Source organism: Chelonia mydas, chromosome 3 (assembly GCF_015237465.2).
Source record: "Chelonia mydas isolate rCheMyd1 chromosome 3, rCheMyd1.pri.v2, whole genome shotgun sequence".
Taxonomy (NCBI): Eukaryota; Metazoa; Chordata; order Testudines; family Cheloniidae; genus Chelonia; species Chelonia mydas.
Genome location: NC_057851.1, coordinates 87193478 through 87209695, shown reverse-complemented (window position 1 = coordinate 87209695; position 16218 = coordinate 87193478). Strand labels below are relative to the sequence as shown.

Sequence of the window (16218 nt, the reverse complement as noted above, 5' to 3'; positions counted from 1 at the left end):
GCACCAACTCCCAAGGGCAGGGGCATGTGCAGGAATTTAAATTTGGCTGCTTTTGGATGGGCACATTCTGGGCCCCTCCTGCAGCCCTGGAGGAGCTCGCACTACCCGCTGCAGCCCTGGGGCCGGAGAAGTTGTGTGCTCCTGCTGATTACTGGAGGGGAGGAGAGAAGGGCGTGCCCCTGCTTTCCCGCCTTTGTACACAGCCCTGCCTGAGGAGCATACAAGCTCCTTACGCTCATGAAAGGGAGCTCAGCACTGTGGCATATTGAAAACTGTATTAAAATGATAAGCTATTACTTTAGATGTTCCGTTTTTTCCCCTGGTCCTGCTTGCAGGCTAGGGAACTCTGCAGGGAGGTGTGTGAGGTGGGCCTAACAGTAGCAGTCAGTCTGCAAAGAGCAGCTTAGAGTAAGGTGGGTGGGGGAGCTGTCTTTCTTTTAGGAAGCATCCAGCTTCATGTGTCTCTATTTTTGGGTTCTTGTGTATCTGGCTTCTAAAGTCTATGCAGTAAAGCAGGGTTGTGTTGCAAGCTTCCAGTAAGAGTATTTTATGCTTTGTATCTAATTTCTTGGTGAGTATACTATGAAGGTAACAAGCACAAGCTTGACCAATGCTGAGGACTTTGATGCTGGCATATTCCAGAACAGCTCCAGGGTCAGGCTGTGAGGAGCTGTTGAAGGGAAGGAGTGAGCTTTGTTCCACAAACGGCTTCAGTTGGTATATTCAGGGTACTCTGTCTCTTTTTAAATTAAATACCACGGCCCTGATTTCTGTCTGGGGCTTCATCAGTCTTTTCCGATATTGTGGACACAAAGTTACAAGTTCAATTGTACCAATTTAGGTGCTCAACTAACAGATTGTGCCTGATTATCTACAAGTTAATTAGATGTCTACACAGATGACATTGCAGGGATAATTAATTGAATCTGCAGTTTTAGACCCCCCAGTTACTGGAGGCCATTTTAGAAAATTGAGCTTCCTAAAATTTAACATCTATTGATCTTCCTTAGAATTTGTTTAAGTAAGCTATTTAGGAAAGGTACTGTGTCTTTGGGCTTGTCCACATGCAGGCTTGCATCAGTTTAATGAAACTGGTTTAGTTAAATCAGTGCAAACCCCTGTGTGGATACTCCTATATTAGTCTGATTGGCTTATTTCAGTTTAGTTTAAATATTTTCCTAATAAATATAAGAGAGATCAAAATAAGGCACTCTTAAACTGAAAAATGTGTCCATTCAACCTTTTGCAGCAGTACAAAGTCACAGCGTAAGTTAAACTGGTGCAACTTCACAGTAGGCAAGCCCTTTGTATGTGTTTGTAAAGTACCTAGCAAAATGTATGTTAGGGCTTCCTGGTGCTACCAAATATAGATATTTTTAAAATAGTGATAATTATAACATCAATAATTTTAAAAGTTAATGGGATCAGTAGACAACCTATTGTCATTTCATGTATAGCCCAACCAAGCATTTCAACTCAGATGATATTTTGGGTTTGTATGTGGCTTAGAGTTGCCAACTTTCTAATTGCACAAAACCGAACACCCCTTCCCTGCCCCTTCCCCAAGGCTCCACCCCTTCTCCAAGGCCCCGGCCCCACTTGCTCCATCCCTCCTCACTCTGTCGCTCACTCTACCCAGGATGAGGGGTTTGGGGTGCAGGAGAGGGCTGGGGCCGGGGGGTTGGGGTGCAGGGGGGTTGAGGGCTCTGGCTGGGGGTGTAGGCTCTGGGGTGGGGCCCAGGATGAGGGGCTTGGGATGCTGGGTCCCAGTGGTGTTTACGGCAGCTCCCAGGAAGCCACCAGGTCCCTGCAGCCCCTAGATACATGGACAGCCAGGGAGGCTCTGCGCACTGTTCCTGCAGCTCCTATTCATGGTTCCCAGCCAATGGGAGCTGTGGAGCCTCCCTTGGGGCAGGGGCAGCACAAGGAGCCTCCCTGGCTGCCCAAGCATCTAGGGGCTGCAGGGACCTGGTGGCCCTACCAGGAGCCGCGTGGAGCCAGGGCAGGAAGGGAGCCTGCCTTAGCCCTGGGCCCCCGCTGTACCGCCGACCAGACATTAAACGGCCCAGTCGGCAGCCACCAGGGTTCCTTTTTGACCGGGCATTCCAGTCGAAAACTAGACACCTGGCAACCCTTACCAAATTCACGGTCCATTCTGGTCAATTTCACGGTTGTAGGATTTTAAAAATCGTACATTTCATGGTTTCAGAAATTTAAATCTGAAATTTCACGGGGTTGTAATTGTAGGAGGTCCCAAAAAGGAGTTGTGGGGTGGGGGTCACAAGGTTATTGTGTGGGGTTGCAGTACTGCTTCCTTCAGAGCTGGCAGATGGAGAGCGGTGGCTGCTGGCAGGGACCCCAGCTCTGAAAGCAGAGCTGCCGCCAACAGCAGCACAGAAGTAAGGACTGCATGGTATGGTATTATCACCCTTAATTCCATGCTGCTGCCTTCAGAGCTGGACCCTCAGCCAGCAGCCGCCACTCTCCGGCTGCCTGGCTCTGAAGGCAGCAGTGCAGAAGTAAGGATGGCATAGTATGGTATTGCAACCTTTATTTCTGTGCTTCTGCTAGTGGGGTGCTGCCTTCAAGCTGGGCGCCTGGCCAAAAGCCCCGCTCTCCGGCCATGCAGCTCTGAGGGCAGCTCAGAAATAAGGGTGTCAATACCGCGGCCCCTCCATAAAATAACCTTCTGACCCCCCCACTGCCCTCTTTTGCGTCAGGACCCCCAGTTTGAGAAACACTGGTCTTCCCCCATGAAATCTGTATAGTGTAGGGTAAAAGCACACAAAAGACCAGATTTCACAGGCAGAGACCAGATTTCATGGTTCGTGACACGTTTTTCATGGCCATGAATTTGGTAGGGCCCTACTTATATGGCCCCATGAACCATATTTGGAAACAGTTATTAAAAACTGTCTCAGCTAACATGGTTGTGCTGGCCAGTGTGGACTATTTGTTAAAGATGTTTTAAGAAAGTTATTCTCCACTACACCAATCAGCACAGCTGTGTTACCTGAAGCCATTTTTAAAAACAGTGATTAAAAATGGTTTCATCATAAGAGAAAATACAAACAGGGCTCCTCTCTCTCTCTCTTTCTCTTTCGCTCTTCCTCATTCACCATAATAGCAGGATAAGATCACTCCACTTATTTTTCTTTTCAATGATAAGGAGTCATGTGCCCTTTCATTGGTCGGCACCTTTGTCTGAGTGGTTTAATAAGAAACTGTTAAATAGATGTTGTGCAATTTCAAGACAAGTGATCCAGGAAGCCCCAAAGCCATAGAATGGATGGATTATAAACAAGGATTTTATTAACACTTAGAACATAGAAAACTTCCGCATTTCAATCTGGCATCTAAAATCCAAGGAATCTATGAGGCTGAGACAAGAAAAGTAGCAGACTGCCAGATGAAACTGTTGTTGAAGCTATGAGGAACTTTAACCTGTGGAAGCCTAAGATAGTCAGTCTTCTTTCTGTTTACTGCATATGGATTTCTACAGTATATTGTTCTTTCTTGATTAATTGTCAGAATTTATGTACAGGTGGCCTGGTAAGTTTTGGAAAAAATTATACTTAACTCTTAGATATATGATGGTTGTTACCACAATTAGCATTTTCTAATGCAAACCACTTTATTTGAAATTGTACGTAAAGAACCTATGTGAGCAAAACTGGGGGCTGAAATGATGTTTTTAAAATTGAGTTTGCAGTGGAAAAATGGATATCGTATCTATTAAAGGGGAAACCCAATTAATCGTATTCCATCTGAATTTTATTTCCCCTCTGTTAAAATGACACATCAGATTATTATAACTGGAAGAGACTACAGGAAAAAAAACAAACAAAAATTATTTTTGCAGTTTCTTTTTTAATAGACTATCTAATCTACAGCTTTTGCTGTAAAATTAGCTAGTCAATATAGCCTTCTATTTGTATGGGTCTTTCAGACAGCAACATGGAAGAATAAAACATTTTAAAAATAGGAAAGTGTAATTGTAAAATCACAACAATTGGCAGGGGACTTAAGTGCAGATGTGGTATCTAAAACTATCTAGCTTTCAAGTTGTTGGTGTCCCTTTAAGTAGAAGAGTGGGTTGTTATATCTTTAATCTTATGTTTTTGTAGTGTTCCTTTGGGTAGTGAAGTGGAATTTATTTGTTTTCCTTCTGCTGATGCATAAAGATGATAAGCCCAAACTCTTACTGAAACCTGATCAATAATTATGCTTCAAATTTCATTTTTATTTGGCTTACTATGTTGACTGATCTTGTCTAGAAGACCATGTACTTGTGCTCTGTAGAAATGATTTTGTGTGTCTTCTAATTAGCTCTGTCAGTACTGAAAAATATACTGATTATGGACATGAAATGTACAGGATGGGTGTACCAGGTACACGATCTTATTAAAATGGCCAGTCTTTAAAACCTGTTTCTGATGCATAAAAGAGCCCTGGCAGCAGTGAAAGGGTTACTCATCTTTCCTGCTATGAGCTTAGGATGTAATAATATCCCGAACAAGGATTCTCTGATTAATTTTTAAATAAATTCTTGATGCAAAATGCTCTGTCACTCTTCATAGCACTCTTCTTTAAAAGCCAAACATGTGGCATCCATGTTCCATATGCCACTTAAAAATATTGTGACAGGTACTGAAATGAGAAAAAGCTGGTCTCAAGGTCAGTACAGTTCAAAGTTTCCATTTCCCCATCGAAAGGGTACATGTGTGATCACACCTGCTGTGGGACTGTTTTGCATCAGACAGGGGTTCTTAACCATTGCCACTCTATATACCTCTTATCCTGCAAATGCTTGTGCATGTTCAACTTCTCTCATGAGACTAGTCCTATGCTTAGAGTTCAGCACACGCCGAAAGCGTTTGTAGGATCAAGTCCTATGACCCCACATTCACCTACTCAAAGCTGGTTAGATGCATCCCAGAATCATTGGCACTTCTGAAGAGGTGCCTAGTCTCGCACACTTCAAACTACGTGCTCTGGGAATAGGAACCATAGTTCTGAGGCACTTTTGGTACCAGAAGAGAATCAGTTGCCATGTGGTTAGGTACAGCCATTTCAGAAGGAGACCAGAAGAAAAGCATTTATTTTAAAGAAACAAAATCTATAACATGCATTTTGGAGGTCAGACCCAGTTGGACTTGTGCCATTTGTGTTCCAGGTTTGTTTATGAAGCATTTATTATTGTCTCAGTAAATCAGAATAAATTGGAGACCGCTCAGAGAAGAGTCACAAGAGTGATTAAAGGATTGGAAAACATACCTTATAGGGGCTCAATCTATGTAGCTTAGCAAAGACAAGGTTAATCACAGTATATAAATACATAGGGAATGGGAATTTGATAATGGGATCTTCAATTTAGAGACAATGGTATAGCAAGACCCAATAGCTGGAAGTTGAAGCTAGACAAATTCAGACTGGAAATAAGGCATAACATTTTAACACTGAAGATAATTAACCAGTAGAACAATTTACAGAGTGTCCTGGTGGGTTCTCCATCGCTAGCAATTTTTAAATCAAGATTTGATGTTCTTTTAAAAGATATGCAGTAGTTCAAAAGGAATTATTTTGGGGAAGCTCAGTGGCCTTCAGGAAGTCAGACTGGATGATCACAGTATTCCCTTCTGGCCTCAGAATCTATGAATCAGGAGACAAAGGGCCAAATTCCTCCTTGAGAAAACTTAATTGGCTCCAGCTGACTCCACCAACTTCCATATCCTAATGAGTCTATGATTCAAGCAAGCAAGAAGCAATTGACATTTCAGTAATGGTTTTAAAAGTTTCATGTGAGGGGGAAAAAAATGGAAGGAAGGAAGGAAAATGCTGCTATTTTGCTATTTTTTTTTAGTGGAGGAAGTACTGAATATCTAAACTAACTTATAAATACATATATTTTTTCATTTACAGGAAGGAGAGCTTGGCATTAATACTTGCAATGTTAGTGACATCAGTGTAGCTGTGAGTAATGGTTTGCATTGTTACTAATATTATTTCTGTATAGATAACTAGGGTGCAATGGTCACATTATCTGGTTAGAGCTTTTTCAACATGGTGGATCATATTAAGACTTGACGTAAGTGGGGGCAATTCCATTGATTACAGAGCAGTTACATCTAATTACTGCAGGCCTGAATTTGGCATATATTCTTAAAAAGACAGAGGTTATTTTTTTAAAAGTAAATTTGCCATAGTGGAGCATAGGTCTCTATTCAGGCTCCTATTTCAATTCAGGGTCTACAAAATTCAGAATGAAGAAATATTTGAGATAATTTGAGTCCCCATCAGAATCAGTGCTTCCATGTATAGGGTGACCATATTTCCTAAAGTACAAACGGGATGGCCCGGGGCTTGCCCGAGCTTGCCCCCCACCCCCACCCTCCCGGCCAGCAGGGCTTTACAGAGCCGCTGCCACTTGGGGCTGGAGCTGACTCCCCCTCCTACCCTCCCATGCCACCCAGCCTGGGGCTGAGCACCCGAGCCCTGTGCTGATGATGTCTGGGGCTGACCTCCACAAGCTCCATGCCCTCTGTGGCTGGGACTGGGGTTGAGTGGCCAAGCTCCATGCTTCCGGACTCTGGGCCTAGGCCTGGGTCCCGCTGCCTGGAGCCTCGCATTGCCACCCCCACCCCCAATGTTCCTCTGTGCCCCACTTCCGGTTGCACCTGACTTTTTTTGTAAACTGAGCATTTGTTCGTTTGCTCTTGCCAATTGATCAGTTTGCAAGAGCAAATTGGACAAATGCCCATTTTTGTCAAAGAAATCAGGACAGCCAGCACAGAACTTAAAAAGGGGACTGTCCCGGCCAAAATGGGAAGTATGGTCACCCCACCCATGAGAGGCACATAATTATTACTATTGCATTCTGGGTAGTCTAGTGAATTTAAAATAACACACCCATTTTATTTTCTCACAAATTTCACAGGGAGGAAACTGAAAATGCTATTTTTAAGATGTTGTGTTAGACTTCTATAGAGCTATAAATGTTTGGGTTTATACTGGAGATCTCTACCAGTTAACACAAACTTTTGATGGGGTGATTTTTGGAAGGAGTAGCAGCCTTCAGGAGAGGTTCCCTTAGAGATCTTGGATCTCTAGCACAGTTCATCTTGATAGCCACAGGCCCCTTAAAGGCTCATTCCCACTTATTTGCTGGATGCATGGAGGATTCAATCATCAATGTTATCCACAATTTTTAGTGAATTACAGTCTCTCTGCAAATGGCCTCGGGTACAGCTGGGGTCGGGGGTAGGGGTAGGGGGAGGTGGCAGGGGTCATAGAATCATAGAATATCAGGGTTGGAAGGGACCTCAGGAGGTCATCTAGTCCAACCCCCTGCTCAAAGCAGGACCAATCCCCAACTAAATCATCCCAGCCAGGGCTTTGTCAAGCCTGACCTTAAAAACTTCAAAGGAAGGCGATTCCACCACCTCCCTAGGTAATGCATTCCAGTGTTTCACCAAACTCCTAGTGAAAAAGTTTTTCCTAATATCCAACCTAAACCTCCTGCACTGCAACTTGAGACCATTACTCCTTGTTCTGTCATCTGCTACCACTGAGAACACTCTAGATCCATCCTCTTTGGAACCCCCTTTCAGGTAGTTGAAAGCAGCTATCAAATCCCCCCTCATTCTTCTCTTCTGCAGACTAAACAATCCCAGTTCCCTCAGCCTCTCCTCATAAGTCATGTGTTCCAGTCCCCTAATCATTTTTGTTGCCCTCCACTGGACGCTTTCCAATTGTTCCACATCCTTCTTGTAGTGTGGGGCCCAAAACTGGAGACAGTACTCCAGATGAGGCCTCACCAATGTCGAATAGAGGGGAACGATCACGTCCCTTGATCTGCTGGCAATGCCCATACTTATACAGCCCAAAATGTCATTGGCCTTCTTGGCAACAACAGCACACTGTTGACTCATATCCAGCTTCTCAGCCACTGTAACCCCTAGGTCCTTTTCTGCAGAACTGCTGCCTAGCCATTCAGTCCCTAGTCTATAGCGGTGCATGGGATTCTTCCGTCCTAAGTGATCATGTGAGCATGAAAAGCTAGATAGTCACAATGTTTACTTGGCCATGCAGCAGTGCCCCCTTACTCACCTAGGTGTCTTTGCTCAGATCGAGAGTTGTCAATTATCGTGATTTTCTTACGCTTTGTGATTTTGGTGTTTTTCGTAAAGCCCCAGCTCTTGGAGTCAGGTGATTGTGAAAGAATGTCAACTTTCTTTTTTTTAAAAAAAGGAAGTTTGTAGAGCTCCTGGATGGAGAGAAAAGATTTAAATGTAATTAACACAATTCCAAAACCAGAAGATAAATAAAAAATCCAACATTTATTATTATTTTTTTTAAATCTCATGATGTTAAGCCAATTTTATGATTTTTGGAGGGTCCGTTTGTGAATGTTTTGGGCTGTTTATGGCAAATTTGTTCCTTCTCTCTCTATCAGTGAGTCAGGAGTAGACTTGAAAGGACCACTTGCTCCACCCTGGCCAGATCAAGGAAAGAGCTTTATGATGGGGGTGAATTAATTAATATACTTCCTTCCTGGAGCAAAAGAGGAACTGGGGCTCCCTTGGCCAAAATTCATTCTTTGCTTTGTTCCTGGAGCTTTGCAGCAGGTACCATCCCTCTCTCAGGGCAGAGTGTAAAGCTGCAGTCTAGACCAAAATGATGGACTTGCACACCAGCCATTACAGTAACCTCAGACAGGATGGCTGTGCCAAGGTCCTGTCTAGAAGTGGCTGTGTGGATCACTCACACAAACTTCTATGTTTATTCATTATATTAATTTTTAGGGGAAACTTTCAGGAGTTTTATCTGTCTATCTAGGCCCCATTACCACAGTGTCTAAGCATCTCAAAGTCTTTGACGTATTTATCTTCATGAGGTAGAGAAGTGCTGTTACCCCATTTTACACATGGGGAACTGACACATAGAAAGCCCACATGTTTGCCAAAGGTAATATCAGAAGTCTGTGGCAGAGCAAGAAATTGACCCTAGGTTTTCCAGGTTAGCATCCTAACCACTGGACCATCCTTCCTCCTTGTTTGTCTGACTGCAGCTCTTTTAAAGTACTAACTGTTCACTGTCTTTCTTGCAGTGCACGCAGGGATGTCGATTTTGGAATGCAACAGTACAAAAAAGCTGCTCACTGCAATGTGTAAGTACTGTATTAGTCATGGTTCCACTTCCTATGCTTTGATTTTGTCTGATAAATTATCCAAAAGTATTCTACCAAACCAGTCTTTTTATAATAAAAAATGTAATAGCCATAATTTTTTCCCCAGTGGGTTGATATATTTCTTATTGGAATATGTAACATCATATTATTAGTTCAGAAGTCTTTGAAATAGAGTACATTAACCTGGGAACCACTAGTTCCTGGCAAGGGGGTACCTTCACAATACAAACCTGCATTATGTCTGCCACAGTGTGGTGGGAACAGAGAACACTAACATTCAATGAAAATTAAACTCCCCTGCTGGGTTTTTAGTCCGTTAAATTGTCAGTGTTCAACACCTTTCTGCACCAGGCCCTGTTAGACTCCTATCTGTACAATCCATGTTATCACCATGTTTCCTGCTGTTAACCAATGGACAAGAACTAGCACAGGTTCTGGGACAGTTCCCAGGGAAAAGTTTGAAGTCGCTTTCTCTCTGAGAGGAGCTGGGTTCCTTTTCTTGAGCTCAGTCAGACTTGGCGTAATTCAAATGCTGGCCTTCCAGTTTTGAATTTGGATTTTCTTCTTTTTAGCCATTTATCACTGAAAAGCTTCTGCTGTGTACTCTCTGTGTGTAAGAAATGTCTGATGATACTACCTTATTTGGACTATTGAAGGACTATATTCCTGCTAAGCACGTCTCTTTTTGTTTGCTTCTCTACAGAATCAGACCTACGTCAGAGCATGTGAGGTAAGTTAAATACCAATGAGGCCAGTATAAACACCCTAAAATGATAACTTCAGTTCACACAGCAGAATGAAACACAGCTAAGATTCCCAAAATTTTAAATCCAGGTGTCTGATTGTGTTGTGCAAACCCTGTGGCATTGCATCACTGTTTTCTTGTTAAAAACATAAGATACACAGTGTACATTGGCCCAGAAGTGAAGCTTGAATGTAGATGTGTATGGATGAGATTTTCAAACAGGGGCATAGATTTTCTTTTTAATTTTAAGCCTGTGAAGGAGAAAAGATGGTCTGGTGGCTAAAGACTGGACTGGGGCTGAGTTCTGTTCTTGGCTATGCCACAGATTTCCTGTGTGATTTTGGGTAACATGTTAATCTCTGTGGGCCTCAGTGTCCCTTCTGTAAAATGGGGTACACATTTTCCTCACAGGGACATTATGAGGCTACTTCATTGATGTATGTGAGTTGCTCAGATACTGCCATGCTGACTGCCATAGAAAATGCCTATAAACAAACAATGCAATATTCTCACAGCTGTTGAATAGTATCTTTTCCCAAGAGTAGTCCCATTAAAGTTAGTGGGAGCACTAATGGAATAAGGTGCTACTCAACATGAATAAGGGTGCCAGAATCTGGCACTTTAAGGGGGAACTTCCACCAATAAGGATTTCTTGGTTTCATGGGGAATAGATGGCAAATTTTGCTTTTAAAAACCTCCAGGGAAAAGTTTTTTTTTATTATTCTTCTCAGCAAGAGCCAAAATCAGGTTTAGGGCTGTAGCAATTAATGTTCAGTAGGAAAAGGAAGAAGGAAAACATGAAATAAAGAAAAAAGACAGGAAATATGTCTGTTGAATGGAGCACTTTACAGTTTCTTCAAAGCAGTACAAACCAGTTGATGCGCATATGTTTTTAAGAGAAGGTGTGCCCATAGCCTAAACATTCTTGACTGTCAATGATTAAGACATTATGTAGACCTGCAGCTGACAGTTTGTAAAGGATCAACACTAGGGTGACCATATTTCCTATGCTGAATACGGGACACCTGGAAAAATTACTCATATTCAAGTGAGTTCAATGGCAATCAATCAGAACTATGCAGTACAAACATTCAAATTCACATCAAGTTGACTGAGCCCCTGTTTAAAAAGAAATACTGCGTAGTTGGATTCTTTTTATTTACCTTCTTATCTTTAAGGCTTTAGGGTTCACACGGGGAGGGGTGACCCCCCCCCACTCCCATACACCTCTCTCACGGGGTGGGGGGGGCGACAAACCAATCCAACTCTCTCTGCCCTCCATGCCTGGCTGGGCCCCCGGGATGGACCCACCTCTCCTGGTACCTGGTGCTGTATCTTCCTGAGGCAACATGTGGTGCTAGGAGGGGTGGGACACAGGATCACATGCCCCCCTCCCCAGATTTCTGCCAGGTTCACACCAGAATGTGTCCAGCAGCAGCCTTTTGGCACTGTGTGGGACGGAGGGGACGGGAGCTGGAAGGTATGACCTGGCCCATGTCTTTGCAGAGCTCATCTCTGCTTTCCCCACTTTGTCCCCCCCGCCCCATATGTGGCTGGAAGCAGCTTGTCCCTTCCTGCCTGCACAGTGTTGAAAGGTAGCTAACACCTCCAGGCTGCTACTGGCCACCGACATATCCTAGCTGCCCTGGCTGCAGTGCGGGCTGGAAGGGGTTGAGCCCTAACGATGCATTGTGCACCAGGGCCCAGGGAACCTCACTGCAGGGGCTTCATGGAAACCGGCCAGAGAGGTGACTCAGCAGGGGAGGGTGCCTGGGGCTCTGGGGGCAGGACACAGGGCGGGGGTGGTGGTGAAGAGGATACTATGCCCCTCTCCCAGGGGCTGCTGTGGAGCCTGCAGGTTCGGGGTGGGCACAGGATAGAAATTGCTTCCTCCCCTCCACCCCCACACTCCAGAGCTTACCTGAGTGGCAGAGAGGCTTCCCCGTACTGCGCTGTGCGGGGCTTTGGCACATGCAGGGCTTGGCTCCTCCTAGCCAGCACCCTGAGCCAGAGGATCTTGGGCTTTCCCTGGATCTGGCCAGCAGCAGGACCCCCCAGTACTGATGCGGAGCGGGGAGGGGGGAAGAAAATACCGGACAATTTTCCCATTTTTAAGAAAAAGTCTGGACACCTACAAGAGGGCTTAAATATGGGATTGTCCCTTTAAAAATGGGACAACTGGTCACCCAATTCAACGCTGTCCTAGCAGCACACAGAAGCATGACTGCTGGTATTTGTACTGTTTGCTTTTCCTTTACCAAGATATTTCTCTTGGAAACATTGTGCCTTGCTAATAATATTAAAACACAAAGAGCCACTTCTTTAATGCATGAACTTGGGAAATAAACCTCTACTTTGTGCTAGGACAATTTTCTCTTATCAGTTTCAGTGAGCTGCAGGAAGTGTGTACAGTTGAATCTTTGAACGTTACCAAGACAAACAATGCCACCTAATATAGCATATCACCTTAATGACCCCAAAGTTAATTATTACTTGAGAGTTGTTTGCTGTATGAACAGAGATTATAAAGTTGGGACATTTTATCTTCTTCAGCTTTTGTAAGCCAGACAATCTTGCAGTGTAAATGACCCTAAATAAAATACAGCAAAGCAAATGCATTCTCACGGTGGGGGAGCTTTGTCTGGACTGGCATAAAAAACAGGATAGTAGCTCCTTTAAGGGTTCCCCTCCTTTGGGAATCGGGAGGGGGAGGGGAGAGGAGAAGGCATCACCTGAATTGATGGGCAGGCCGGTGGGACTCAGGTAAGTGATTGGCCCCTGCACACCTGGGGGAGTGTATATAAATCCTGCCCCTGCAGCCTGAGCCCCCTCTCATTCCTGAGTAGCAGCCAGAAAGGCAAGCTGGAGTCATTGCTTATTTAGTTATTGACTTTCAGTGAGACTCAGGCTCCTATGTGCTTAAGTCACGATTAAAAGTAGGCTTAGGATTGTCGGTCATTTGGGTGCCTTAGAAAATTTTACCCTCCGCGTCTCAGTTCAGTGGAGCTGTAAAATAGAGCTAGTGAGGCTTCCTTTGTCTGTCTTCTCTATTTAGATGGTAAGCTCTTTGGGGCAGAGGCTCTCTACTTACTATATACATTTTCAGTGTGGGCGGCATTGGGGCTCTGGGGGTGGTTAAGACCTATAGACACAACTATAACACAGACAAAAAATAATAACAAGAAGTTAGATGGTAGACGTGTTTTTAAAAAAACTTCTAATACAGCGTATTGACCAAGAGCAAGGAGCATTTGTGAGAAATAGGTGGAGCAAGAAGGGCTGGGCTCAGTGTTCAGGCCTTCTCATCAATAGTAAGTTAAATGGGCTATATTCTGCTTCCCTTCCTCAGATATTCTCACTGAAGTCTTAAATGTGTAAAGTGAGCAGGAATTGTCCCCAGATTTGTGCATTGCAGCAAATGGGCAATATAGGGAATACAGAGCCTGATCTAATGCCCATTGAAGTCAATGGAAAGACTGACAGGTTTCAGAGTAGCAGCCGTGTTAGTCTGTATTCGCAAAAAGAAAAGGAGGACTTGTGGCACCTTAGAGACTAACCAATTTATTTGAGCATAAGCTTTCGTGAGCTATAGCTCACTTCATCGGATGCATCCGATGAAGTGAGCTGTAGCTCATGAAAGCTTATGCTCAAATAAATTGGTTAGTCTCTAAGGTGCCACAAGTCCTCCTTTTCTTAATGGAAAGACTGCCGTTGATGCCAATAGATTTTTGGAATGAGCCTAAGGTGCCAATGTTTTTAGAATGAATATAACTACTTTTGTGGTATTCCTGTGTATTAGAAATGTGTCTGGATGCTTCTAACAAGACATCCCATTGAAGCAGTACTAACTGGCAAGCTTTCTGTCTTATACAGAGAGTTTCCTGTAAGTTTGGCTGCAGCTGTGCAGAGGAAGCTTATGGTGCTGAAGTACAAGGTAAGCATGGACATAGTGCTGTGTAGTAACCCAGGGTCTGCTGAACTCATTTCTAAGAGTATCCTTTTGCTTTTATTATATGATTTTCTTTGAACAGGGCCAGGAAAGTCTTGTTCCTTTTCTGATTCTTACACAGCTAGTGTAGCTTAAAAGTAAAGAGATGGTTGCTGTATTACAAAAGTAGGCTTTTTCTTCCAGAAACTTGGGAATTTTTGGATATAAATGCAGAAGTTTATGGTGGGATTTTCAAATGCACTCAGCTATGGCCCAACTCTGCTTCTGTTGAAATTAATGGTAAAACTCCTTTTGATTTCCATGGGAGCAATTAGGCCAATGCTTAGTGCATTTGAATCCCACCCTGACTGATCTACGTAGGAGTGCTGGAACAATTTGTCTCGTGGAGGTGCTGAGAGCCACTGAACCAAACTGAAAACCCTGTATTTGTTGGAAACCACTTCAAGCTGGGGGTGCACCAGCAGCTTCAGCACCCCTAGTTCCAGCACCTATGGATCTACCATACCTGACTGGAAAAATTTAGGGATTTCCATTCAGCAAAGCTTTATAGTAAAAGCTTTGCTGAGCGCTGTATCATAATAAAAATATATTGAAGCGTTCGCATGCTGCCCATTGCTTTGGGAACTTGGTGCCTCACATTCAGTTTCAAAACAAGCATGTATATACTAAATATGGGTGATACCAGGGGAAGAAGATTTATATAAAGTTGCACAGCACACCCATGCTTTGCCTGAATGGAAATATATTCAAAGGCATGACTGAACAGGTACACTTTACTTTGTGTCCTAATACGATCAAACCCTGTCTCTGACAAGATGTCGGAGAGCAAGTGACACAACTGGTTGCGTTCTTCTGAAAAGTTTTGCTGTCAGCCCCAGAAAGGTAAATCGGAGGGACTAAAAGCATGAATGCCCCACATCAGATCTTCCCAGCTATGACAGGACATAGGGAGGGAGCCATATTGCGATGGTTTTAAGTTACAGTATAACTCTGGCATTCCACAAATATGCATTGAGAAAAGCAGCCCTGATTTTGTTTATGGACTAGGGACTTCACTTAAACCAAACCAAACCAATTAAGAAAGTATTTCTGATTTTGTCACACACAGTACTTTCATCCTGGTTGCAAAATTCTAAGTAGAATGGTATCAACATTTTAAATGGAAGATGTCCTATTCTTTATTCCGTGCCTATTAGTGTCTGTTATCTGCAAGTTCATCATTTGACAGGTCATCCAATCATGACCTTCCACAGGATTATTTAAATATTGGTCCCCAATCCAGCAAAACACTAAGCATATGCGATAGTAAAACACTTCACTGGGACTATGCACGTGCTTAAAATTAAACACATGCGTTAGTGCTTTGCTGGTTTGGGGACCAGTATTTTAAAACATGTGTTTAACTTTGAGCATCCGAGTAATCCCATTGAAGCATGTACGTGACTGCACATGTGCTTAAACTTAAGCACATGCTTTAATGTTTTGATGGAAGGGGTTTCCCTTCAAAGTTTTACCCATCACTGAGTGGAGAAGGAAGTGAGGACACTAAAGAAATGGACAGATCTCCCAAAGCTTCCAATTAAGGGATAGCTTAACATAATAGGCCAGATTCACCACTAACATAGATAGGTATATCTCCATTGACTTCAGTATAGCTGCACCCACTTACAACAGTGATGCGTTTGGCCCAGTTAATATTAATATCAATTGTCTTATAACATTACTGTGGTTCATTCTGTAACTCTTTTCCTGATATGCATGTTTTCCATGTTTTTATCAGCTTCACAACTGCTGAATGTGCCAGGTCCCTGGGGCAAGATGCACTTTACTTTTACCCAATGTACTAGGTGTGTCACCACCAAAGTGTATTCCAGCTGAACATCAGTCCTTCAGAGAATGCTGCCGCATTCTCCTACTGCCCAGAAGCTGCCACAGAATACCACTGGGAGAGGATTAATGACTTAAGCCCTGTTCATGTTTTATTGGCTTTTCCCCTCAGATTATTTGAACTCACCCACAGCACCATTTGCATCTACTATTGGAAGCCACAATGTGACATTGAGATGGAAGTCGGCTAATATCTCTGGGGTGACATATATTATTCAGTGGAAGTACAATCAGCTCCCAGGAGACTGGAGGTATGCTGAGGTAAGGGAGGACAAAATAAGTTCCAACTTATTTTTTAAATTAATCTTTTAATAAAACAACCTAGTCTAATTTACAATCCAGTCGTGATTCAATTGGAAAGGTGTTCTTCACTTCTTCTCCTCACCTATTCTCTATTATTCTTGTACTCTATAAAATAGTTGCCACATTTCACACTAGAAGTGGCTC

The 16218-nt window shown here is 43.4% G+C and overlaps 1 protein-coding gene across 1 annotated transcript in view; it reads left to right on the top strand.

Annotated features, from left to right (window-relative positions):
• The first annotated feature begins 582 nt into the window (after positions 1-582).
• The window catches only part of ROS1 (ROS proto-oncogene 1, receptor tyrosine kinase), a 110366-nt gene continuing 94730 nt past the window's right edge, over positions 583-16218 (top strand). The window contains exons 1-6 of the mRNA XM_043543138.1: positions 583-654; positions 5923-5973; positions 9110-9169; positions 9894-9920; positions 13809-13869; positions 15884-16032. Coding sequence (XP_043399073.1) covers positions 583-654; positions 5923-5973; positions 9110-9169; positions 9894-9920; positions 13809-13869; positions 15884-16032 — 420 coding nt within the window. The remainder of the gene's footprint in view (positions 655-5922; positions 5974-9109; positions 9170-9893; positions 9921-13808; positions 13870-15883; positions 16033-16218) is intronic.